We start from the raw sequence: 25,156 nt of genomic DNA on the forward strand, positions 1-25,156 counted from the left end.
CAATTTTGGTAAGGCCATACAGAAACGTTTTGTTGAGTTTGGTGTGGAAAAACTTGACTGGCCTGCACAGATCCCTGACCTTAACACCATCAAACACATTTGGGATCAATTCTAATGCCATCTGTAAGCCAGGTCTAATCACCCAACATCAGTGCCCAACTTCTCTAATGCTTGTGTCTGAATGGAATCAAATCCTTCATCAATGTTTCAACGTCTATCAGAAAGCCTTCCAAGAAAAGTGAATGCTGTTATAGAAACACATTTGAAACCAACTCCATATGAATGCCCATCATTTGGAGTGAGAGGTTCAACACGCAGCTGTCCATATACTGATTGATGTCCACATACTATTTGCCAAAAACAGTCGTTTCTTTCAATTTTATGCACCATTCCATCATAATAACATTGAGGATACACACTCACTGGCCACTTTATTAGGTACACCTCGTTAGTACCGGGTTGGACCCCCTTTTGCTTTCAGAACTGCCTTAATTCTTCGTGGCATACTTTCAACAAGGTGTTGGAAACATTTCTCAGAGATGTTGCTCCATATTGACATGATAGCATCACACTGTTGCTGCAGATTTGTCGGCTGCACATCCATGATGCGAATATCCCGTTCCACCACATCCCAAAGGTGCTCTATTGGATTGAGATCTGGTGACTGTGGAGGTAATTGTAGTACAGTGAACTCATTGTCATGTTCAAGAAAACAGTTTGAGATGATTTGAGCTTTGTGACATGTTGCATTATCCTTCTGGAAGGAGCCACTAGAAGATGGGTACACTGTGGTCATAAAGGAATGGACATGGTCAACAACAATTCTCAGGTAGGCTGTTGCCAAGTGTGCCAAGACAATATCCCCCACACCATTACACCACCACCACGAACCATTGATACAAGGCAGGATGGATCCATGCTTTCATTTTGTTTAAGCCAAATTCTGACCCTACCATCTGAATGTCGCAGCTGAAATCGAGACTCATCAGACCAGGCAACGTTTTTCCAATCTTCTATTGTCCAATTTTGGTGAGCCTGTGCGAATTGTAGCCTCAGTTTCCTGTTCTTAGCTGGCAGGAGTGGCACCCGGTGTGGTCTTCTGCTGCTGTAGCCCATCTGCGACAAGGTTCGACGTGTTGTGCATTCAGAGATGGTATTCTGCATACCTTGGTTGTAATAAGTGGTTATTTGAGTTACTGTTGCCTTTCTATCATCTCGGACCAGTCTGCCTATTCACCTCTGACATCATCAAGGAATTTTCGTCCACACAACTGCCGCTCACTGGATATTTTCTCTCTTTCGGACCATTCTCTGTAAACCCAAGAGATGGTTGAGCGTGAAAATCCCAGTAGATCAGCAGTTTCTGAAATATTCAAACCAGCCCGTCTGGCACCAACAACCATGCCACATTCAAAGTCACTTAAATCCCCTTTCTTCCCCATTCTGATGCTCAGTTTGAACTTCAGCATGTTGTGTTGACCATGTCTACATGCCTAGAAGTATTGAGTTGCTGCCATGTGATTGGCTGATTAGCTATTTGTGTTAACAAGCAATTGAACAGGCATACCTAATAAAGTGGCCGGTGAGTGTATTTGTTAAAGGTTAGGTGTTCTATTAGCGTAGTAATTTTAAACTGAAAAAACTGCTTTCTTACATTATATATATCTAACCGATTTTTTTTCATTTATAAAATAGATTAAAATGTCACTGCTACCAATCTTTCTCTGAGCAGAATAGTCCTTTTGAGTGTTGCCCATGCTGTGGCCAAACTTCTGATTTGAGTGGCATTATACACCATCTGGGCAAGACTGCCTCTTTTCTAATGACCTCCATAATGCAGTGGTGATGGGTGGGTAGATGGATGGATCAATGGATGGATGGATCATTTGATAGATTACCTCTGCTTTGATCATGCCAAATGGTTCACCCATCAAAGCTTAGCATTGACACTTGAACATAATGTTTAATGCACAGTGCCCAAAGGAAATTCTCACCACAATTGTCTGGGGCTGATGGATCAACATGACTGACGTGAGGTGACACAGGTAGGGTAAGATTTGGCCTTCCATCTCAAACACAGTATTAATGGCGAGAGTGTAAAACTTAATTACATGCTTCACTGATGAAATTGCTAGAATAAATTCAAGAAAAAATGTTGGTATAATTTTCTAGTTGGTTAAATTGTTTGAAAGGGAGGCTTCTTGAGCGTTTCTACAACCAAAATAACTTGTATGAACCGGCCTTTAAGAGGGTAGGTCCAAAAATACTTTAATTAATCTATCATGTTGTGACCCAAGGGCTGACCCATACACATTCAATGTCAAGAAAGGTTTGGGGTAACAACCAGTTTAGACATTTGTCCAAAATTCTGGTAATTAAGGCAAATTGCTAGAGAGAAGCATAATTCAAATGGTAAATGTAGGTACCTTGTTGAAGTACCTGTGACTGGAATAGCATAGGAAAGGGAATTTCTAACACAAAACAGCATGTAGCCATAAAATATGCCTTGGACAACAGGCCTTTCGTGAGTGAACACTAGGGTCAAACTGGGGGAGCAAACGTCATTCCTCAAGGCCTCGTCTGGCCAGTGACACAGTAACCCATGTACATAGTAACCCATGTTGTTACACATCACACACCCAGGACAGAGTCCTGCTGCGTTTTGAAAGGTGGAGTAGTCCAGAGCAGGGAATGCTTTAGGAAAGCAGATTATAAAAGGTACACTAAATTGTGAAGGTATTGGTAGCAGGGGTGGTAACCAAAGGATCACCAGATGCCCACTGTGTCATTGAGATAGAGTGCAATGTTTGTGCCTGATTTTGGTTCAACTTCAATTTAAATTCAGTGACTTACAGAACAAGGCTGTGGATGAAAATATCTTGAGGCATATCTTCTTATACTCTTCCAGACACATTTCAATGAAGTATTATAATTGAGATATGACAAGATATAAAGTACATACTGCAGGCAACGGTGCATCTAAAACCTCTGAAGACCCTTTACAAACATACAATTGCTCTTGAGAAGACACTTCTTAGTGTCAGATATGAAACCGAATGCCTCATATGTTAATAATAAACACACATCTGTTACCATTATTACTAATGTTAATTTGAATCCTTTCAACTAAGGGTGTGGGTGGAGCTTTAATTGTGGATCGTGAAGTCTTTTTCGCCTCTTGCTGGGTTTTCTTTCACGATGAAAAGAGAAATACACCGAACTCGGATAAGCATACAATGTAGCACAGACACAGACAGGCTTTGAAATAGTGCACCCTGGCCATCCGTCGTAGCTTTACAAATGAATTGTGTGTTTAGGGTGATGTGGGTGAACAGGCGTTTGCAATGAGAGCCAGGCACTGACATGCGTAGGATTTTCCATATGCCTGCCCCACTCTTTTTTTTTCCGCCATCACAAGCTCACCTCCCCTCCTCTATCCTTCCCCCTTGTGTCCCGGGGCGATACTGAAGTGTCAGCTTCCCAGCCAATCAATGGGCAGCCTCTCCCGGTGGCATTCGCACTCACACCGTCTAGACAGCGGGTCATTGACTGCGGCACTGCAGCACATCGCGTGGTGAAGAGGTCACACACAGTGCACACGATACTGACTCAGAATAGGTTGGGTGGGAGGGCTGATACTCAGAAGTGGATTTAGCTGTTAATACTACACGATGCAAAAGCCTCAATAAGCTAGAGACAGGTTAACCTGGTGAACATGTTGCTATATTGCTGTCAGTGTGTAGGTGTGTCTCCTGTAAACTGTACACTTTGCACAATGTGTTATAATAGTACTTTATTGGATCCGTTTGTGTCACACGGTGACATCAGTGTCAAAATGTTGACAAAGACAAATGCAAGCACCATCCACATCCCATATATGTCTCCCTCCACTGGTATATTCCAGACTAATCATTCCAGAGTGGTTATAGATGATCAATATCATTCCCTTAAGGTCTTATGATTGTGTCTGAAAGCATTTACAGAGTTACAGACAGTGGTTGTCTGAGCATGCTCCACCCCTATCTATTGACAAATAAAGACACAGACCACAGCAGATGGAGATACACAAAGAAATAAGGCAGGCAGACAGACAGGCAGGCAGGCAGGCAGGCAGGCAGGCAGGCAGGCCAGACCGAGCCAAAGTTGTACACAGTGTACGGTTTGAAGAATGAGGGCTTGTAAGGCAATGCTAGGCATGCCAACAGAGTCTGCTACAATGCTTGAGGACATGTATGGTCGTCGTTGCACCACGACAGGGAAAGTAGGTTCTGTGTGCGTTGGTCACATTCAGTGTGTGTATTGCGTTTAGGTGGTGTGAAGTTAAACGTTGCTATTTAAAGCAATTTGTCCACAGATGTCTCGACATGCGCTGTTGTTTGGCACTGAACTTCAGACAAGCTAAAAAGGTCTGTACATACACGCACATGCTTCCAGCTGCACCCACAGACAGCCACAAATAGAAAGACAAAACGGATAGATAAGACACAGACCGAAATGCTGACACACACACACACACACACACAACATGTATAACCACACGACTATAGGCTAGAAGAGTCTCTCTCTCTCTGTCCTGTGCCCTGAGCAGTTCCATCTGTCTGTCCTCTCAGGGCTCTCCTGTGGAGAAACGTCATGCAGCCCATGTCCAAGCCATATGTTCAAGCATTCAACAACCAACTACTTACAATCAACAGCACCATTACACAACATACTACAGCAAACTAATGTCCAGTCTGACATTCTAATACGATACATATGCTAACCTTAACACTAAGCCTCATTTGGTAATTGGCTTCCAGCATAGTTCACCAATGTCTTTATAGAAATTCCAATTGTAAGAAAGAAATAATGAACACAAAGAAGTGTTTTCTACATAATGGGTGTTCTTTATCAATTTATTTCTGCTTTTTTATTTCAGTCAGGGTTATGTACAGTTTAGAATCCGAATTACAATCAGAGTACTCCAGACCAAATGGTTCCTTAGGGCCCTTTGATTTCTGCAATGCCAAAAATACAGACAGAATCACGGAATGCAGACATCTGAAAAACACACACGGAACTCTCAGGGCAACAGATTTTGATTATAGTGATGCTAAATGGTTGTGAATAATAGGTAGGCCTATAGATGTATTTTCTTATAAATCAAATTGTTAACACATTTTGGCCAATTTATATGAACGCATGTACCCTAGAATATGTCCATTTACATCCAGATATGTGCTTTGCAGAGTTTTTGCGTTGTTTTTTTTTAAATCGAAAATTGTAATACGATTTTTTACACAGTTGATCGGACATTACTACATTTTGGAAAGCAGCCCTTGGACCTTCACATCTCATATTTAGTTACCATTTAGAAATACTACAGCGATGACTGGAGTGCCTAACAACAACCTTTCACTTGTGAGACCCATAACTGAACTGGGGCATGTGTCTGGGTGCTATGCCTGAGAGCAGCTGACCAGCATGGCCAGAGCTGTCTGCCAGCCAATGCACGTCAGACATTCTCTCCTCTGCGTCAAAAGGCTTCCCTGCTATGTCCGAGGAATGCCGACAAGTGCCCTCCGCTCCCTGGTTTGCTCTTGTTAAATACCAAAGTTCCACTGACTGACATTGTCTCTCTTTCTACCACTCTCACTTGGGCAGTTTCCTCATATGGACCCATCGTCATGCAGTTAGGAAGAGCACTAACGATGCAGTGTGTGAGTTGCGAGACCTATCTAAGGGTGGAGTTGCACATTCATTTCAAAACCAAGTCTACAGCATTGCCTGGAACTTATGAATTTGTATAATGTATCAGTTCGCTCTCACAGACACATTGACAGACAAACCCACCAAAGATTTCACAATATACAGTTACTGTATCTGTCTGGCTTGGTTTGGTTACCAGACATATCGCACTTTAATGTGTATGTAATGGCAGCTCTTAAGTCTTGGTGGGGGAGTTCCTGTATCTCAGCGCTGTGTAATTCAATAGCTAACAGAGCAGGTGCTATGATTCTGGACACCACTTTTTAAAATGTGCTGGTTGGTGATTGGATGGTGCAGCTAAACGATACAACCGTATTGATGTGAGATTTTAACCAATGGTTAAAGTTAAGTGGTACAACACCACTGACATGGCAATGGATTAGCTCATACTTATTGAACACGGGAAGACTAACCAATGGTCTTTTTTTAACCATATGCCATACAAATTGTTTGCAAATGGAAGGTACGGTGCGAAAATGTCTGTGTGTGGTCAGAGTCTAAATTTCACTCACAAATATCTGGTTTGCATGTGAATTCAAGGAATGAGCCTGCATACGAGCTAAATACTGTATTGAAGCTTCTCTACACACGTAATCATTCTAAGCTGTAGTTCTGCATCTGGTGCTCACAGAATAAAAAAGGTCCATGGAAATGGTGTCGAACCTCATACCACGTGCACTAGTGTGCAGGATTTGTGTGTACCTTTTCAGACAAACTTAATGGAAATTAATTATTCCAATGGGTTTGTCTCCCAGACACAAAATGGCAGGAAGGTCAATGTGTTGATGGCAGCTAATCATCAAATAAATGTAAAAATGTTAACTTCAAGATGAAGCATCACATTGCAAAAATATAGATGGGTATAAAACATAATTTAGATTACTAACTTGGCATGAATTAACGAAATATTTTCTGTTAGACACAGGTAACACTCCAATATTTCTATAAAAATACCAAATGCAGGAGTGTCAAGGTTCATGACCATCAATAATTACACCCCTGATGTATCATTTCCATGAACTACATTTGTCAAAAAGGAAAAATGTCTGAAGAGGTTTCACACAAATCACATGGCTATTGAACCCTGCCTGCATCTATGGGTGCAAAGACAGGTGGGCCTTAACATCGTTTCTGCATTATACTTGCCTACCGAAGGTTATATGAAAAAAGGCATCATTCTACCATCGACGCCCCTTAAAGTACAGATGACGATGAACATTTATATGAAAGTCCTACATTCAGGAGACTAACATCGAAAAACAAGGTGACCTGACATGTTATGTCATGTTAAGTGTCTGGTATAAAATGAGTGATGTGAATAAACCCTTAAACAGTCCCATATCCAACACTATCCAAAACCTATCCAACAGTCTCAGGCCTACACAAAATGTGCAGTCTTCCTTCCAGCCAAGGAAGTCGATTTAGGATTTTCTAATACAAAAGGCAGCTTCTCTAGACCGATCTGGTTTTGTTGGGAGCATTCACAGGCTCTTTGTGAAGACTGGGAAGGCTGCCTGGTGTGGCTAAAAATAAAACTGTCTGGAAATAATCCTGCTTCTCTCTGTCTGCCTGCATGGGCCCTGGTTGTCAGGCTGGCAGACTGCAGTCTCACTGAGGCTTTCATCTGAGTCAACCCAACTGCAGCCCGGCTCACTGGCTCTTCTGACGTCCAATCCCCATGTCTATGCGAGGTAGACTACACTTATAATATAGATAGAGGATCCTTATTCTGATTCTGATTTACCCAGGTCTAAAAAATAACCTGGAAAGAGGGAATTCTTTTGACGTAAAATGTACGACAGAATCAAGTGAGTCCCAGTAGGAGCTCCAGTCTATGTTGTTGTTGTGGTTCTCATTTTAATCCCATAGGACACTTTTCACTGACTAAATATTTGCTCTGCAGAGTGTGTGACAGCCTCAGAGGCCCTCCCAGCACCAGGGACAGCGGCCCCAGCCGACTCATGGCCAGGTTGTGTGCGGCTCCTTTAAGTTTTCCACTTCCCACTTGGCGAACCAGCCGCCGGTTCGGTAAACCAGAGACTCAAGCCAGAGGGGAATGGCCTTTGTCTCCAGTCTCCTGAATTGCAAGTGTCTCAGCCCTGTGTTTCTCTGTGGCTTTGCCACATATGGTGGAGAATGCGGGGAACTGAGACCACTGTCTGACGTATGCAATTCAGGAGGGGAAAAAAAACTATGGAGGAAGCTATGATCTTGACAGGCCCAAAGCATGATCGCCCTGCAGGAAGAGCCCACCTAAAGGAAGACCCCAGGAACAACCCACATCTGAGACAAGGACCGACAGGCCCACAAGGGTCGCACTGAAAAGGCAGCAGCAGTTATGGGAGGAAATTACCTCCAGGCTGAAGGCCATGTTGGCCCTGGTCCTAACCAACACCCCTTGAGCGGAGGATTCGGCCCTAGAGGGGAAAACTGAGGGAGGGGGCAAGAGCAGTGACACGGTTAGCGACGACGAGGTTGGCGAGAGCGGGGAAACAGCTGGCCAGAGGAGCGACTTGGATAGTGGCGACTCAGTCACTTACAGCAGCGTCACAGACAGCAAGAGAGATGCCACGGACATGCGGTGACACTGTTGGCGAGAGTGACCTGGTCAGCAAGAGCGGAGGCATGGCGCCTGGCTGCGACACGTTAGCGAATCAGTGGCCGCCGACTGCACAAAAGCGGAGTAGACAGGGCTCAGAGGAGGATAGAGACTCGAGCCCGAGAAGAACGGCTTGAGAGAGAAAGAGAGAGGTCGTTGATGTTAAGTTTCAGTTTGGTCCCTCGGGTATAGACCTGAGCGGCCGACCCGGGTGGAGCAAAGCTCCCTGGAAGATTCTTTTGTTTTGGTTGAAATGTGTCTCTTTTGTAAACTAAAACACACGGGAGTGCTTGTTCCCTGTCCTTTGTCACCAGTTTCCTGTTTTGTCTGCATCTCAGCCCTGTGTCTGTGGCTTGCCATAAGTGCCTTCATTTAAAGAGAGACTGCACTATAAGTCCAGTCAGTCATGGGCATACTCCAAATTACATAAAATTACATTAGTGGTGGATAAGAAGACAGTATATTGTGAGTCAATAAATAATGTGTGTACTCTGTATGGCCGAAACTACACTGCTGCTGATGGATGGACTTGGGGGCACACTCGTTCAATGTGTGATGCTGGAGGGACGTCACTGGAGAGGTGGGTTGTGAACAGAGGGGTGGGGACGGACTGTTCTGTGGAACGTCTCATCGGTTTACAGCTGTCACATCAGACATCCTCAGGGATCAGAGAGACAGTTCAGGGTTTTGATAATGTCATATGTACTGCAGTCTGGTTGACTTGAGACAGTGGGTTGTTTGAGGACAGACACCCAACTCTGGTTCACCTTTCCCTGTTTCCTTGTAAATCCAGTTTGAGTCTGATTCTTTCTTTTTCCACCTTCCACTCCCTATCATCTTCTCTCCACTCTACGAGTCCCTTGACACCATTGTGAATTATCTCTAGGAGACAGGCAACATTAGGTCCTTAAAATGTTTCATGTTTGAAATACTGCTCTGCTAATTAATTAGCAACCAGTGTACGGAGTTTATTCCATATAATTAGCAACTGAAGATGTCTATGGCATGTCATAGCCTACTTCGTTAAAAGCTAAGCTTGATTTTATTATAGTGGAATTCGTTTTGCTATTAGCTTTTAGCAGTTGTTATGATAAGTACAAATGATAGGGTAGCCACACCCAATCCTGATACCAATGTATTCTCCATTATCCATAAGTGGACATCCATGTCAGTTTGTAATAGCCTACCAAGTGTGCTTTGCCTGCAATTGACAGCACACCTACCGCAGATAAGTAACTGTATGCAATTAACATTATGTAAAAAAAATAAGGCATCGTGTGATAAACATGCAAAATATCAGTTTTTTGTTTGTTTTTGTTTTTTAATAAGGGCTGTTTGTTATGTTGGTTTAAACTACGCAATAACGTTTCGCATCGCATCGTGCGGAGTATGGCCTACCTGAAGTTGGAAAAAGTTATGCATGCAAGTATGTAAACTGCATTTACCAGTGCTAACTTCTTATACCGAAAACAATTAAGAAAGAAATACATTCAAATGAAATTGTTTGCAAAATTTTGTAGTTGAAGTTATTAGTACAAGATCGTATTTTACAAAGGATGTCAAGCTATTCGAAAACGTTCCCTTTAAGAACTTGAGCCTGTTTTCATTTTTACTGCACTGAGTCTCAGTCTGGAACAACTTTCGTTGTCTTCAGCAGTACTGCAGCACCCCCTCATCTCCAGTCGACCACCATATTATAACAGACATAAAAACAAGTTACGCGGATGATAAAACGCTTACATTTTTGAAGAATTCTCTTGGAGCGCTCCTTCTCAGGTCCCACGGTGAAAAATTGTCGCAGCCAGACTGCGTTCCAGACCGCGAAGAGGGTGTCAAGTGCGTCTAGACGACACCTCACTCATCGCTCAGCTGAACTCGACACTGCATAAACTCTGTAGTCTAGTTTGCCTCAGCTCAATATGAATAATTTGGAAAACGCTGTAGCGACATCTGCAGAGTAGGAGTATCAGAGCACATCTCGGCAGTTTTAAGGTAACACGTGTGGAAAAATATTCGTGATCATTAAAATAATGATAAACAAAATTACACAATTATATACATTTATTTAACAATAAAATATTCCAAACACGAAAAATACCTACATCACATGTCCGTTATGGTCTTTATATAGCCTGATTGTTCACACTAGGTCCAGATTTCAGTGTGAGATGCCTGGAAAAAAAATTCCTGGAGATGATTTTCCCTGATTGTTTTATCCCACAACTTTATAAGACTTTAAAGGAGAAGTGATGGGTCGGTGGGACACACTCACTCGGGGTATTTCCGTAATTTAAAGTAGAAGTTAGTTCTTTATAGCGGTCACATGCCAGTTGTATATTTGGGGCAACATACTGCTGATTTCCCACAAATGTGAACAATTGTTTTAATGCGAGGGGTAGGGTACATTTGAATAACTAAGGCCTATCTGTCATGTGTACATACACTGTTGTGTCTTTATTAGCTAGTACTGATCCTAGTCGTATTCTGGCTGTTGGTTAACAGGGTTTGTTGTATACTTGACTCGCAAGTGAGGCATCTGTATGTTAGTAGAGTCAGAGTCACATGCTGTCTCTATGAGAGATGAAGGCAGCGGGAGGTAGCTCTGCTTTGATCCAGTCCTGGATGAGTCCAAGTTAACTCTGATAAAATAAAATAACCAAAAATGGTTGTATAAGTGAATGTGAATCAGGATTCAGACGAAACGCACAACTATGCAACAAATCAATTGTGGCAAGCATTTTGTCAATCAAGCAAATTTATTTTACTATTTCAATGTACTTAAGTTCAACTGTCAATTGATTAGATTGTTAGTCATGAATTCACAAACATCAATGCATATCAAGAGGAATGCCGACAAACACACAAACAGACCACTGCTATCAGTGTATTTCTCTTCCCATTTAGATGTTTGCTGTTGTTCTCTAAATTGTGGTCCACACATTTTTCACAAAAACAGAAATATAATCCAAGACTTCGGCAGAATATTTCAAGAATATCCAAATACCTTAAGACTTTTTTAGTTGTCTTGCCTTAACATGGCCAAGATCTAAATAACTTTCTTCACAAGTGTGGAATGTTCCTATTACTGTTTTCTGTGTTTACAAATGTATATTTAAACAGAACACACTTTCACAATCACATTCATTCTCCACTTCTAACGAAATCCGTATTTATTAAAGAGCAGTTCAAGATGCTTTGAATGAAACAAACAACTTTTTGTACAGTTGACTGTTTCTTTTTCCTTTTACTGTGATGTCTTAAATCATTAGTTTTCTATCTCCTCAGAAATGAATGTCTGAGGACTAAACAGGTCCATACCAGGCTCTTTTTTTTTTTTTTTTCTTCCCTAAATAAGTGTATTTTCACAACATTGTGGTGTGTAAACGGCTGTCCTGATGTATAAATCAGCTCCCGCCCCCATTACTTCGAGACACTTCTTCAGATCTGTCCCTACTATCAAACCTAATGTACTGACTATAATTTGTCTGGTCTGGAAATCCACTCTTCCTTGATGAGTACTACAAAGTGCTTGAATGTCTTTAAGGGGGTTGATCAGAGATGTCCTCCATTCAATCCTCTGTGTATGTGTGTGTGTGTGTATGCGTGTGTGTCCATGCAACAAGCAGAAAATACAGTGGGCATGTCATTCCACTAGCCAGGCATCAGTTGGGCTTTCTTTCTGTTACAGGAGACAACACAAGCAGAGCACAAGGTTTAGTGAGAAAACAACAATGACAAGCAAAAGGCAAATACTTGCAACAAACCATTTGCAGTACTATTCTTCATTACATATTACACACTGCATCTACATGTCAGGGAGGGGTGTATTAATCCACAAAAAAGAAGCTAAACAGAATATTTTTCACGGATAATTGCAGAAACTAGTATTAGTAATGATGTGGGTGAGGTTATGTTTTAACAAATAATACATTCCAGTCCAGCTTCATGACCACAAATAAGATTGTATCCATTAATATTCTCTCAACTGTTTTCAAATAGCACACAGTACCAGTCTCGGTCACACCTACCTCCCAGCAACAGCTTGCAGGGCATTCTGGGTAGCAGGACCTCCAGGTGTGCCGGCTGCACCAGGGGTGCCTGCCTGACCAGCGGCTCCATTGACCGGACTCCCGTCCCCCCTCAGGATGCCGGTGCACTTCCAGTTGTCCATGTAGTTGGCTAGAAAGGACACAGACGCACCTCAATACTTCCAAAGTCCAACTTTGTTTGCTGTACGGTAATGCTTCGAATTTGTTCTAAAGTGAATTTCTGCAACCAATCTAGACGTGTTAGCAATTCTTAAAAGGAAGTATATTGTTTAAGCACAAAAGCATCTAGCTAATGCGAGTTCGACCCCAATTGTTTTTGAAAGAAAAGGTTGAAGGGAAATTCTTGATACTGTTTAAGAGTTTATTGCACTTTCAAGAGTAGGCCATGGGTGAGGGTTGTCTTTAGGTTCCCATTCAGCACTCATACCTTTCCAAAGGCGTACACATCCGTCATCCCCTGAGGAGGCCAACAGGGTGCTGGTGATGTTCCAGCTCACCCTCCACACCTGGGAGTTGTGGCCGTCAAACTGGGCCTGAAGCTGCACCTCCAGCTTGGTGGGGCCCGAAGAGGAAGACTCCTTACTGTAGAGAACCCAGAGACAGAACCTTAGTGCTGTACTAAGTTCTCTTCCTGAATCTTGTGAATCTACAACTTGTCTAGATTGTTGTAGGTATTGTAGGAGACTATCATTTAGTAAACACCGAAGAGACCTTATACCTTCTCCAGTACTTGAGAAAGAAGGTCTAACCATTGTGACATCTGATGGGGTCAGATGGCTGAGCGGTTAGGGAATCGGGCTATTAACCAGTTGCCGGTTCGATTCCCGGCCGTGCAAAATGACGTTGTGTCCTTGGGCAAGGCACTTCACCCTACTTGCCTCGGGGGAATGTCCCTGTAAGTCGCTCTGGATAAGAGCGTCTGCTAAATTACTAAATGTAAATGTGACATTCCCCTTCAATCCCACGTCTCATAGGATAAATACCATCTTTGCTATTGATAACACTATCCAAGAAGGGGCCAATATACTATCTGTTACAGGCCAATACACTGTCTATTACTGTAACAGAGCAGAGCTTAATGTTACAGCATGAGCGTAAACATACCGCATGGGTATAAGCTTGAAGATGCGCACATCTTTGGTTGCTATGGCCAGCACATGGAAAGAACGTCCCAGGTTTGGTGCAAAGGCGATGTCATGTACGGGGTCTGTGACTGTCATCAGAGTCTCCACCTTGGCGTACTTCCTAAAACAGTGAGTGGGATGGCAGCCAATCAGAATACGTGTTTCCAATTATTTTTTTTGCTTTCTTTAATAACCGGCATGTTACTTTGACAGTCATTGAAACACAGTGTCAAGCCTACAATCCGAGAAACAAAAACTGTAGCACCCACCTTGTGTTTTCTACATATTCGTAGATCTGAACTTTACCACTGTAGGCAGTGTTGCTATCATCACTGCCCACGGCTATCATGGGAGAATGAGCACGAGAGCTGCAAGCAAAGACAAAATAACAGTGACATGAATCATAGAAATTCATAAAGTACAAGCTGTTCATGTCCCTACTCAAAATTACAGTTTGGTCCTTTTTGTATTTGAACTCCCCATGTCAATTGTAAACAGGGATAGGAAAAAGTAGACCTTTTGTGTTGAGCACTGTGCCATCTACTGGTGTATTCGGAGAGTATTAAAATCTACAATCTTCTAATATACATTTGATCCAAATCAAGTAAGTTCCTTTGTGAAGAACCCTTCAATATATTTACTTTTTAATCAATCATTATATGGATTCAGTATTGACTTTAATAATACATTTGAATAATTCTGTGAGGAGGCCACATAGACGTGAGAGGTGTTCCAGACCTGGAGGGGTTCCAAGAAATACAGGAGCAGCTGAGCTTGCATGAGATCTCATGCTGCAGGGACCACTGGCTCAAGTTCATCACATCAGGAGCCTCGTATATTCTAACGACACCGTCCGCGGAGCAGGTGGTCAGCATGAGGCCCATGTGTTTCGGAGCAAACTTCACGTCAGTAACTGATGTTCGGCTGTCCACCAATGTGGTCCTCTTGATCTGGGACCAGGCCAAATGTGGAGGATGAAACAGGCAGTGTTAATGTTCCCCAACTGAAAATGCATCCAGCTAAAATTGTTCATTAGCCTACACCTTTTTACGTTGTAAAAACGTTTTACACTGAAGATTACTGCATTCATATATGGAAGATTTCTTCAGAAAATGGTTTCTGGTTTTCCTTTAGATTACACTAATAAGGTAGGTCAAGTGTGTGACTTGTGGCCTCCACCCATCCTTACCCAATGGCTGAGTCCGCGCTGTTTATCGTTCGACTCGCCAACTATCTCCTCCCATACCGCCGCAGTCCGATCAAATGAGCAGGACGCCAAGACTTGTCCAAACTCGGGGTGTGCCCAGGTCACGCGCCAAACCGATCCGCTGTGGGTCTTAACGTACACACATTTATCAAATATTTAACATGCATTTACTTTAATAATATATTATTTACCCATTTCATGTTTTAGCTGATAACATACGTATAGGTGATGCAAAGGTAATAAAGTATATAGACGTGTGATTATAAGACGCCTGCTTTAACTTACCTTCCAACTGGCTGTGCAGTTCCACTCACCATTGTCACTTTTGTCCCAAACCTGAAATGAAGGATGTGATTTTCAAACGGGTTACACATGTTGTCATGCTATTGTCAATTTGCCAATGACCAGCAAGGTTTCTTGACTAAACACAGGTAAAATGATCTAGTTAAAATAAGATAGTTGGTTAACGAACTGTAATTTCTGGCTAGCTATCTTGCAATGCTACCTTGACACTTTGGTCACTGGAACAAGTCGCCATTCTCCGGCCGTGGAAATCATAAGACACATCGTGGATAAGGTCTTTATGGTCCGCCGCAATACTTCGCGCAACAAACATAGTTGCATAGAAAATGTTTTAAAAGGGTAGTGAACAATTTTTGTCACCAGATGTACAAAAGTATGTGTAAATTTACGTTTCAGTAAAATCTTCAGCACTCCATGATCGGCGCCATTTTTCTAAAATGGTTCCCACATCAAATAACGTTAGTTGAAACATAATCCGGAACATCAGTTCCGCTTTACAGCTTTAGGTGAAGTTCTTTCTTCATTTAAACCTTAACTCAACCTAGTATCCATCCCCTCTAGTCTTTCACTACTACCTAAGGGATTTTATAAATCTTTCTAAATAATTATTTGATATAGTTGGTTAATATTGTTGTTATTATCAATTTAATCAAGAAGCAAACTCATTTAAATTATAACAATTATAAGAGAAGTTCATTTACAATCACAGATTTATTTTAATAAACAGTGTGTCACTGGATTTTATTTTTGTTCGTGAAAGAAAGAAAGCGCTTTATTACAGACAAAAATAATGCAGAACGAATGTCAGAGACATCCGAGAGGGATTACATTATAAATTAGTGTCCAAGAGGAATCATAGAGGCTCTTTATTACAACCCCAGAAGGTGAATGAAAGATTTGCATTTAGTGATGAACAGATGAATAATATGGCCTATTCATTTTTTCACCAAGACATTGTTTTACATCTGTCCAGAATATTTCACAAAGCAACACTCAATTAACTTTCGTTTTACGTAGGAATATTTGATATCACAGGTAGCGAAGGACCCTTCTTTAGCGCAAGCGCACATTGGTTTGATATGAGACGTCAAATACACAGGCAAACGTTCAGTAAGCGGGCTACTTTCCAAATGGCTTATTATAGAAAGTGATGAGTTAGATAAGTACCTGAAATTGTATTTTAATTTTAATTAATTGACTAGGACTGTTACTTAAACATGGAACAGGAATTTGAAGACATGGATTCAGACGGCCGGTGGCAGAATCTATACATAGTAAGTGTTTACTGTAGGCTAGCCAACTAGCTAGCTCCAGATAGCTTGCAAGTTAGCTGTCCAAGTAGCTAGCTACTTTATGTTACTACCTGCTCAGCAGCTGACAGCTAGCTATTTAGCACGAACACTAATCATTAGCTATCTAGATAGCTACTTTTAGATGTGTGTATGCTTTATATCTCCCTGGAAGTTAGTGAAACACATGACTTCTGTTGCGTATATAAGTTGTTTAGCTAGCCTATTAGGCTACTGGAGCTACTAACGCGAGGCTTAACTAGTTAGTAAAACAACGTGCGCATGCGACGATGAAGTGACATCACTTCATTGCCACTTAATTTTCTTTGTTGGATAACTAGTTGGTCACCTTCAACATAATCAACATTATTCTTGTTATCTTACATCAGCAGCAAACAAGACGCAATGAACAGTGTAGCCTTTTTCATCTTTTTTGGCACTGTATCCAACATTTATTATGATTTCAACCTATCCATTTTCTGCATTCTATTTAAAATATGAAGTGTTAAGTACATGGCTACAGTTAGTTTTGAAGTCACTAAAACGTGTGGAGCATGCAGTTTAGATGCTATTTAGCAACTCAAATCAAATCACTGTCAAGATCCAATTTTGTATTTTTATTACGACTATAGTCGTTTTTTTTGCTAAATGTAAAGTACATTTACATTGATGCATTTAGCAGACGCTTTTATCCAAAGTACTCCTATAACAAACACCCTTTTTGTCCACAGGAAATTCGGAATCAGTCCCACGAATGTCCATTTAAAGTTGCAAAATATCCAGAAAATCGGAACAGAAACAGATATAGAGATGTCAGCCCGTGTAAGTTACTTGGAATTACAATTCCCATCAAGCATCTTTACACTTGACTGATGAATACATTTTGCTGATAAACCATTTATCAGCAGCCAGCATGATTGTTATGCTGTAACTTTCTAGTTGGCGCCGAAAATGGCTGCCTAGGTAGGCTCTCCTGCCAAAGTAAATTCCTTGTCTGTGCAAACTTTCATGGCGAATAAAAACCCATTCTGATTCGTACTCCAAATGCATTATGAATGAAGGAAAAGGCAGGTAGTTATGATTTTGTTGTCTTTTCCTCTTAGTTGATCACAGTCGTGTCAAGCTGAAGAACTCGGACAATGACTACATCAATGCAAGTTTAGTTTTCATGGAAGAAGCCCAAAGAAGTTACATTTTAACTCAGGTACATTTGTTTTTGTCTTACTATTACAATTTTCAATGGATGCCTCAATTTAGTTCTACCCTTATTTGTTCCCTTTCTGACTATACCAGTGAATCATCTTCTGAATCAGCAATTAATGACTGCATCTGGAAAATGTATGTTCCTCTTGCGCCAAATCTTTTAACATGCATCGTCACAGGTGTGTGAAACCTAGTGTTATTGTTACAAGATGTGAGAAGCCAGTTTCCTTCTTGGTGTTCTTCTATGGAATGCTACTGTTGTTGTGAATGTCTTGGGTTAAAACAGTAACTATTTGGTGTCATGAACAGCCGTTTTTAAGATGAAGACATGATTTGTGCCGGAATTTGCGCAGAATTTCAAAATAATAAGCACTTGAGTCAGTGGATGGGACAGATGGTTCTTACTCTTGTAGAGATACAGGGAGAAATGCTTATATTGGCCAATATTTAAGCACCTAATGAGGATCATCCTGGCATTTTTATGAATCTTGGGAGTAAACTCCTCAAATTACATGTTTACTCTACTATCCTTGGCGGGACTTCCAACCTCATTGGATGTTGTTTTGTGTGCTTTTCAAATAACAGCCATAGAATATGTCCTGACAGTGAAAGGCACATGTGAATACTTGGGGTTAGTTGATATTAGGAGGCTGATAAACCCAGCAAGAAGAGTCTACACCTATTACTCTAATCTGCATAATACATAATCAATGTTTGTTTATGGCGTGGGCGGAGGGAGGAGGGAGGGGGGCTTCTGGTGCTTCAGCCCCAAATGTTTAGGTTTTAAAATAACTTCAACTGGCAGTCACTGTAGTTTTAGAAATATAATTTGCACTTGCAAAACAGAGCGTTATGCTAGCTGTTGCGAAAGTAGGTCTGGTGGACGGCTGCATCCAAATCAGCGAGCTACCAGCAGTATCCCATTAACAACCTGGACTCTCCCCTCCCTTGGCTCTCGGTCAGTTCATGTTAATGCGACTCGCTCATCAGCAGCTCATCAAGGACAGAGGACGTTTAGATTAGCAGCAGGCAGTATGGAATATTTTGAACAATAGAGAATAAAATGTTGATTGAAGATGCCATGATTATGCTCACTCCTCACCAGTGATGTAACGTACAAATTGATGTCTGACTGCACGGAATAACAATATGATCTTGATATTACACATCTCCAAAAACGGGTGTTGCCCTCAAATGTATGCAAATAATGCTGACCTACCAGAGGCACACTTCCACCTTCTTATTGAAGGTCATTTGATGGGAAACACAGTGTGGTAATCCTGTATATGACATCGCTTTACGTATGATCTATGTGTGTTGCAGTTGGATGTGTATGTTGTAAAGTTCTGTTTGGAAACAATGTTAAATGAAGTGTGTCTACATGTGTGTCTACCCCAGGGGCCTCTAAGGAACACCTGTGGACACTTCTGGTTGATGATCTGGGAGCAGAGGACCAAGGCCATCATCATGCTCAACAGAGTGATAGAAAAAGGAGCAGTGAGTTAAGCTAGCTTTTGCCTCAGGTCACCTCAGTGACCACAGGAAGGAAGGGCCCTTCTTTTTGCTGCTACATACTGTACTGTGACACATGCTGGTAGAAAGGTCCGCATGTCAGCAATCTTTTAATCGCACAATTTTGTATAATTTTCTTTTACCACATTTCTTTTTTCACATTACAAAAGCTTGAGTTTTGAAAGACTCACTCTTAACAACTGAATACTCTTAATTTGTCAGCAAAGAAGGTTGGTTTTCTAGTTGTGTTTTGGGGGCGTGATCAGGGTTCAGATTGATTAGCATCTTTTGGTTTGGTTGGCTATTTACAGATCGTTACCATCCGTAAATATACACAGGGTTTTTGTTTACTTTCAGGATTCTACTGTGGTGGATGCTTGTTATTAAATATTACACTAATTATTAATATAGGAACTGCCTTTACCAAATGTATTGCTGCTGGTAAGACAGTCGACAATGGAAATCTAATAGACTCTTAAATGTATCTGTCCTGTTTAGGGACTTTGTGATCATCTTGCTATATGTAGGCATGTGTTCATGTTTTTCAACAGAAAAACAGTAAGACTTGCCTACATTTACATATGACATGCTGGTATTTTGGTCCACAAGTGGGTTATATTGCCTACATATGGTCATACATTGGTCATACATTATTGTTCCAGTCATTATTGACGCAACCTTGTTTTATCTAAGGTTATGGTGTACAAAAAGCCCTAGAGTAGGCATGGGAGATTATAATTCAACCATCCTACCAAATGCTTTGTCATTTTGATATCTAGATATGAATCAAAAGTTATTTGGTTACCTTGCTAAGTCTTAAAAAAAAAAAAAATGACTGAACAAAACCAACGACTTAAACTCTCATCTCTCATGACTGCCAGGAAAAGTGTGCCCAGTACTGGCCGACACAGGACGAGCGGAAAATGTCTTACAGAGACACGCGCTTCCTAGTGACGCTAGTTTCTGAGGACATCAAGTCCTACTACACCACCAGAGTGCTGGAGCTAGAGCATGCTGATGTAAGTCTTTCCATCATTGAACAAAAGGGTATTTTGAAGGTAAATTTGGCGGTAGTCCTGTCCCCATTTAGATGTTAGTGACTTTTAGAACTCTTGTGCCAATTTGTACTAACCCACAGCAACCCCCCCCACAAAATATTTCTCTCAGACGGGGGAGAAGAGGGAGTTGTATCACTTTCATTATACCACCTGGCCCGATTTCGGTGTTCCGGAATCCCCAGCATCGTTCCTCAACTTCCTGTTCAAGGTGCGAGAGTCGGGCTCCCTGGGGGAAGACCACGGGCCGGCTATCGTACACTGCAGCGCTGGGATTGGCCGGTCGGGAACCTTCTCTCTGGTGGACACTTGTCTTGTCCTGGTAAGCCCTGCCCTTATGGACCAGAGTTCCACTTCAGTGAAGGTTCACCCAGACTTTTAGTTTGTGATCATTTCTTTCTGCGGAAGCACAAAGTTAAGACTGGGGCATAACGCACTTTGCCAGTAAAAATGTGCCATTGATTGGTGTCAGAAGCTTTAAACAAAACAAACAAGCTTTCTAATGTAGTCTTATCCCCATGATACTTTCACTTAATAGCCTAAAGCAGTGGTACTCAACCCAAAAGGTCCACTAACAAAATTTCCATTCAGTCCAGGGTCCGGAACAATGATGGTTTATTTTTCTGGCCCTTACCTCAGAGTTATGGGAGTAATTTTGTTCAAAGTGTCCATGCTTTGTTTCATACTGACGTTTCACATTACCACTTTTGACAAGGGCAACCGTCTCATTGCAGATTAAACACATTGCAATTTTCGGAATCAACTTTTCGCTTTTTGTCGGGTTTAGAGTCTGCTATGATTTTCGCTAAGGAAGAAACGGGTACCGTTAGCAAATCGATTAGCCTGCGTTGTAGCGAATGACACACACAACCTGCGTGAACCACAGAGGTTGCGGCCAACGTTGAGTGAGTGAGTTGTCATGGTGATTACAGTTATTAAAGCTCCTGATTGGACCTTTGGATTGAACACTGAAGATAGAAAGTACATCTAGTAGGAACAAAATATAGGTACCAATGAAAACCTGCTTAGATCTTGACTAAATTAGAATGTTGATTTTGGCTTTGGTCCAAATTGTACTGCGTCTGGGTCCTGATCCGAACTGCAGTCTGCCTAATGAGTACCCACGCCCTAAAGTAAATAAGACATGTAAATGAGGTTAAGAGACGTATCAGAGATGTATCAGATTTTTGTGTTGGTTGATATTTTAATAAGGGAAATGTATGCAAGATTCACTTCCTGTACTCCCGAACCGTTGACCTGCAGTTTCTCTTCAGATGGAGAAGAGGAAAGACCCATCTGTGGACATCAAGAACATCCTGCTGGACATGAGGAAGTATCGGATGGGTCTCATCCAGACCCCGGACCAGCTGCGCTTCTCCTACATGGCCGTCCTCGAGGGAGCCAAGTACATTATGGGAGACTCCTCTGCACAGGTACGCCGTTCTGTACCAAGAATATATGGATAGTCGAGACCAGTTACGGAAGGTAAGACCAAGACAGAAAAGACAACAGAAAATGAAATCGGGCAGATAATGAAACCATTATCTGCCTCTTGCTCCCTTTTCTGTTGGCGCATTCAGAAACGGTGGCGTGAGCTGTCGAATGAGGACCAGGAACCTTTGTCTGACTCCCCGCCACCTGCCAGCCCCCAGACCGTGTGTCCGGACAGGTACAACGGCAGCAAAGGGCCCCACCAAGAAGAAGGTGGGGACTCTGAAGTGGACCACAAGGCCACCGCCGAGGTCACCTGCAAGGAACAAGATGTGGATGGGATCATAGCCAAGTCAGTTGCTCGAGATGTTTTTCTCCAATAATGTTAGACTGATTTGTAAAAGAATTCTGAAGGATAATAAATGATATCACCGTTCTTTTGTTTCCCAGTGCGCGCAAGAGACACAGAGACGAGAGGATGTTCAACTCCACACCCAAGACACCCCAACAAGCCAACCCACAAACAAAGTCCAGGATAACAGATTCAGAAAAGAAGAGGAAAAGGTGACTGTTATGATTTTTTCAAACCAAAAAGTATGCTAAATACCAAATGTTGATACACTTCACTTTTTCTGTGAAGTTTTGGAATGGTTATCATAATGTTAGATGTTTAATTTCCAAATAGTTAAAAATAATTTCAATTTTTTTTATAGTCATGGAAATAAAACAAATATATTAACATCTTAAAAAGTCATGACCATTTGTGCAACAATACCTAATTTTAGCATGGGTTTATCTTATTACAGTACAGCCCTATTTGGAGGCAGCTGTATGTTAATGCAATATTTTCTGCTCATTTTCAGAAGTCATGAAAATGTCATATGGTGTGGGAACCCACTGTTACCACATGGTAGTCATGTGACTAAAATACAATAAGCTGGATCTTTGCCTCAATAGCGCATGCCACAAATCAATTTTTACAAACAATTACTCATTAACATTGTCAAGTTCAGACTCGGTTCTCCCAAATGACAAAGAGGGATGGGCAGTGACATGGCTAGGAGTAATATACTGAGTGGGTATATAATACAGGATCATGAACAACTCACTGTGTGGTTCGCTAGACTCACATCTGTCACTTTTGATGACTGCACCTTGAAGAGCAGCTCTTAAGAGAAATTCCAAGAAGCGTATTCTTGTTTTGTCTGTGTGATGTGTGTTCCAGTAACAGAACTTGGTGGAGGTTATTCTTTTTGTGAACCTGTTGTCATTGTTCTCCTGAACAGTTTGGCCTGCATTTGCTGTACATGACGAGTGCTGGCCAGTGGGGTCGCTGTAGCTTTGTCCTCCTCTGGGACAGCGACACAAAGAAGAATTAATAGCAAACTGCAACATTTATTCGCAGCTTTAAAAAAGGAGCCCGATGTGTACGTTGGTCACGTAGAACTGTGTGTGTGTGTGTGTGTTGTTCATGCGCTGATGGATTCTCTTGTTTTTTTGCTGGTTTGTGTGGGTTGGCTATGGTTAAGGTCGAAGTTGGAATGGGCTGCTGTGTAGCATGGAGTGTTTGTGTTCAGTCTACATGTCTAAGGCCCTGTTAAGGTGGCAACCCTTCCTTGAAAATATGGAATGAAAGTCTTGTTTTTGCTTCCCAGCAGCCCTAGTGGTGAGACCGTCCCGGTCTATATTTATGCCAGTGTGCTAGTTGATAAAATGAGGTAACCCTAATGTATTTCAAACATGAGAACTCAATGCAGCCAAGTTTATTGTTTTAAAAACATAAGTTTGGCATAATACAATCAGATTGTCCTTCAAGTTCTCTATGAATCAAAATTAAGTTCCAAGATGTTTTGCGGTTCTGAAACGGCACTAGCAATCTAAGATTTTAGTTTTTTTAATCTATTGAATGTAGACCAATATTCTTCATTTACAGTAAAAAACTAAAACAAGAAAAAAAAAGTTATAATCTCACCATGTCTTAACCAAAGGATACATTGACTCAATCTGACTAACACCTTAAATGAAACATAACTGCTACTTATTCTAAATAAGCTGTTTGTCCTCTACCTGGCAATCTCCAGGGGAGTTGGTATCTACATGCAAGAACTGTGAATTTTACAAACTCAAATGATAACTTTTGCTGACCAAAGGGGCAGATTTCTTGGTTAATTTCCTGATCTCACACTTGCGTGTAAAAAATTGCAGGGGTAATGGGCAAGCAGTTTATTAATGCTGTGTTTAACTTACGCCAAAATAGTTGATGACAGTGATCCAAGGAAACCCATGATGGTTGATTTACCATACCCTCAAATATTAGGCATGAGTATGGCAATTTGTAGTTGCCAAGTTAAAACGTATTTGGTTGCATGGTTCCTTTGGTCACTTTAAATCAGCTGTGGCAATGCTGCTGGTTGTTTGTTTTCATCCAATAGTATTTTTGTATCTGGGTTTACATTTTCAGTTTGTGTTTTGCTTCTTATGACAGGTCAAGAACCAGTGATACCTAACTCACTCCACCAGTAGCCACAGACCAGAGTGCTGACAGCAAAGACGACTTCAGCAGGGATTTTCCGCCCTACCCTTTCTTTGTCTCATGCTTTTCCCACCTCTCTCCCTTCCTTCCTCACCCATCTTTCACCTTTCTCTCCATTTTCAACATTCACCCAACCATCTTTGAGCCTTATGCCTCTCATACCAAAAAAAAACAACCTTGCTCTACAACCCCACCTAACCCACACATCACCATCTTGTCCCACCCCACATCCTTCTGTACAGTTTACAGAACACGCTTCGACATTCTTTGGAGGAAGAACATTTGAACAATGAACACCAGCCTATTACCTGCCGCTGCCAAGTGGAGCGGGTCACAATAACCCATCGACAGGGATAGGAATGTCTATGCTTCTGTTTTTACCTTGTTTTGTGGGCCACCCTATTTTGCTTTGAATTTACTGACGAAGGCTGAACAACTTATCTGAAATGGGGGCTATGCATTGCCATTTTGTAATGTTTGTAGGAGGTATTTTTAGAGAACAGAGGCCAAAAAATATGAAATGTTATATTTTTTATAAGAAATTACTTGAAATTTCCTATTGTGAGAGAGGATGAAAGTAAAGTGCTCGCACCATGTGCAAGGACTTAAGTGGCATGTGTTTTCATGTACATAATGTTTTTTTTAATGATGCGTGAAAAAATATTTTGGATTTATGAAATATTTTGGATTGATAAAATCATACATTGCATTTGTTAGAAAAAGAAGACCTGCTTTCAATACTGGGTTTCCTTTGAATTTAATTGTCAAGTCTTACATTTCCTGTTCTCTAGAGTGTAATCTAAGAATAAAAATGGCTTAAACTATGACTGAACTGTTCAGGAAGTGATAAGGCAAAAGGATAAATTATTCTCTTCTGAGAGACAATTTGACTATTTAAAATCTGGACAATAAATAAAACATTTCACTTAAGCTTTTGTTTTAGTCTTGATATAGAGCTGTATTTGAATATTAAAAGAGGTCTTGACTTTTTCCTTTTCCAAGAAGCTAGACCAGTTTGCTGCACTGGATTCTTTTTGCAGATGGAGATTACATGTACTAATGATTCATGACTCTTGCTACACACACAGATCATCCACAATTCA

General features: G+C 41.3%; 3 protein-coding genes across 5 annotated transcripts in view; 1 reads left to right on the forward strand and 2 right to left on the reverse strand.

Moving 5' to 3' along the window:
* The window catches only part of ldlrad4a (low density lipoprotein receptor class A domain containing 4a), a 45,006-nt gene extending 34,784 nt beyond the window's left edge, over nucleotides 1-10,222 (reverse strand). The window contains exon 1 of the mRNA XM_067255368.1: nucleotides 10,088-10,222. The gene's annotated coding sequence lies outside the window, so the exon portion shown is untranslated. The remainder of the gene's footprint in view (nucleotides 1-10,087) is intronic.
* A 469-nt stretch (nucleotides 10,223-10,691) lies between these two features.
* On the reverse strand, nucleotides 10,692-15,457 carry seh1l (SEH1-like (S. cerevisiae)). 2 transcript variants are annotated; one of them, XM_067255623.1, is made up of 9 exons: nucleotides 15,233-15,457; nucleotides 15,013-15,063; nucleotides 14,710-14,856; nucleotides 14,259-14,470; nucleotides 13,790-13,888; nucleotides 13,501-13,641; nucleotides 12,824-12,978; nucleotides 12,376-12,526; nucleotides 10,692-10,986 (listed from the first exon to the last, which is right to left on the reverse strand). In XM_067255623.1, the coding sequence occupies exons 1-9, from the start codon at nucleotides 15,341-15,343 to the stop codon at nucleotides 10,821-10,823; spliced, it is 1,233 nt and encodes a 410-aa protein (XP_067111724.1). In that variant the 5' UTR covers nucleotides 15,344-15,457; the 3' UTR covers nucleotides 10,692-10,820. The 2 variants fall into 2 exon arrangements, with proteins under 2 accessions (XP_067111724.1, XP_067111725.1); XM_067255624.1 differs by lacking the exon at nucleotides 10,692-10,986 and adding an exon at nucleotides 11,692-12,026.
* Nucleotides 15,458-16,122: 665 nt separating this feature from the next.
* Nucleotides 16,123-25,055, forward strand: ptpn2b (protein tyrosine phosphatase non-receptor type 2b). Of its 2 annotated transcripts, XR_010878880.1 has the most exons (11): nucleotides 16,123-16,304; nucleotides 17,051-17,141; nucleotides 17,423-17,523; nucleotides 18,921-19,019; nucleotides 19,916-20,053; nucleotides 20,202-20,411; nucleotides 21,364-21,522; nucleotides 21,670-21,872; nucleotides 21,971-22,084; nucleotides 22,807-22,947; nucleotides 24,006-25,055. XR_010878880.1 is itself a non-coding variant. In XM_067255466.1 (10 exons), the coding sequence occupies exons 1-10, from the start codon at nucleotides 16,248-16,250 to the stop codon at nucleotides 24,025-24,027; spliced, it is 1,194 nt and encodes a 397-aa protein (XP_067111567.1). In that variant the 5' UTR covers nucleotides 16,123-16,247; the 3' UTR covers nucleotides 24,028-25,055. The 2 variants fall into 2 exon arrangements, 1 of the variants encoding a protein (XP_067111567.1); XM_067255466.1 differs by lacking the exon at nucleotides 22,807-22,947.
* Nucleotides 25,056-25,156: the final 101 nt, after the last annotated feature.

The sequence above is a fragment of the Osmerus mordax genome, chromosome 18, assembly GCF_038355195.1.
Source record: "Osmerus mordax isolate fOsmMor3 chromosome 18, fOsmMor3.pri, whole genome shotgun sequence".
NCBI classification, from domain to species: Eukaryota; Metazoa; Chordata; class Actinopteri; order Osmeriformes; family Osmeridae; genus Osmerus; species Osmerus mordax.

Bases quoted from the DNA above. Each gene is read 5' to 3' on its own strand.
- seh1l (XM_067255623.1), bottom strand. From the start codon at position 15,343: ATGTTTGTTGCGCGAAGTATTGCGGCGGACCATAAAGACCTTATCCAC. The intron at 13,889-14,258 runs GTCTGGAACACC...CTTTGCTTGCAG, and splicing joins ATTTCTTGGAACCCCTCCAG to CTCTCGTGCTCATTCTCCCA. The intron at 12,527-12,823 runs GTATGAGTGCTG...TGTCCTTTCTAG, and splicing joins ATGTGTACGCCTTTGGAAAG to CCAACTACATGGACAACTGG.
- ptpn2b (XM_067255466.1), top strand. From the start codon at position 16,248: ATGGAACAGGAATTTGAAGACATGGATTCAGACGGCCGGTGGCAGAAT. The intron at 17,142-17,422 runs GTAAGTTACTTG...TTTTCCTCTTAG, and splicing joins ATATAGAGATGTCAGCCCGT to TTGATCACAGTCGTGTCAAG. The intron at 19,020-19,915 runs GTGAGTTAAGCT...CATGACTGCCAG, and splicing joins GAGTGATAGAAAAAGGAGCA to GAAAAGTGTGCCCAGTACTG.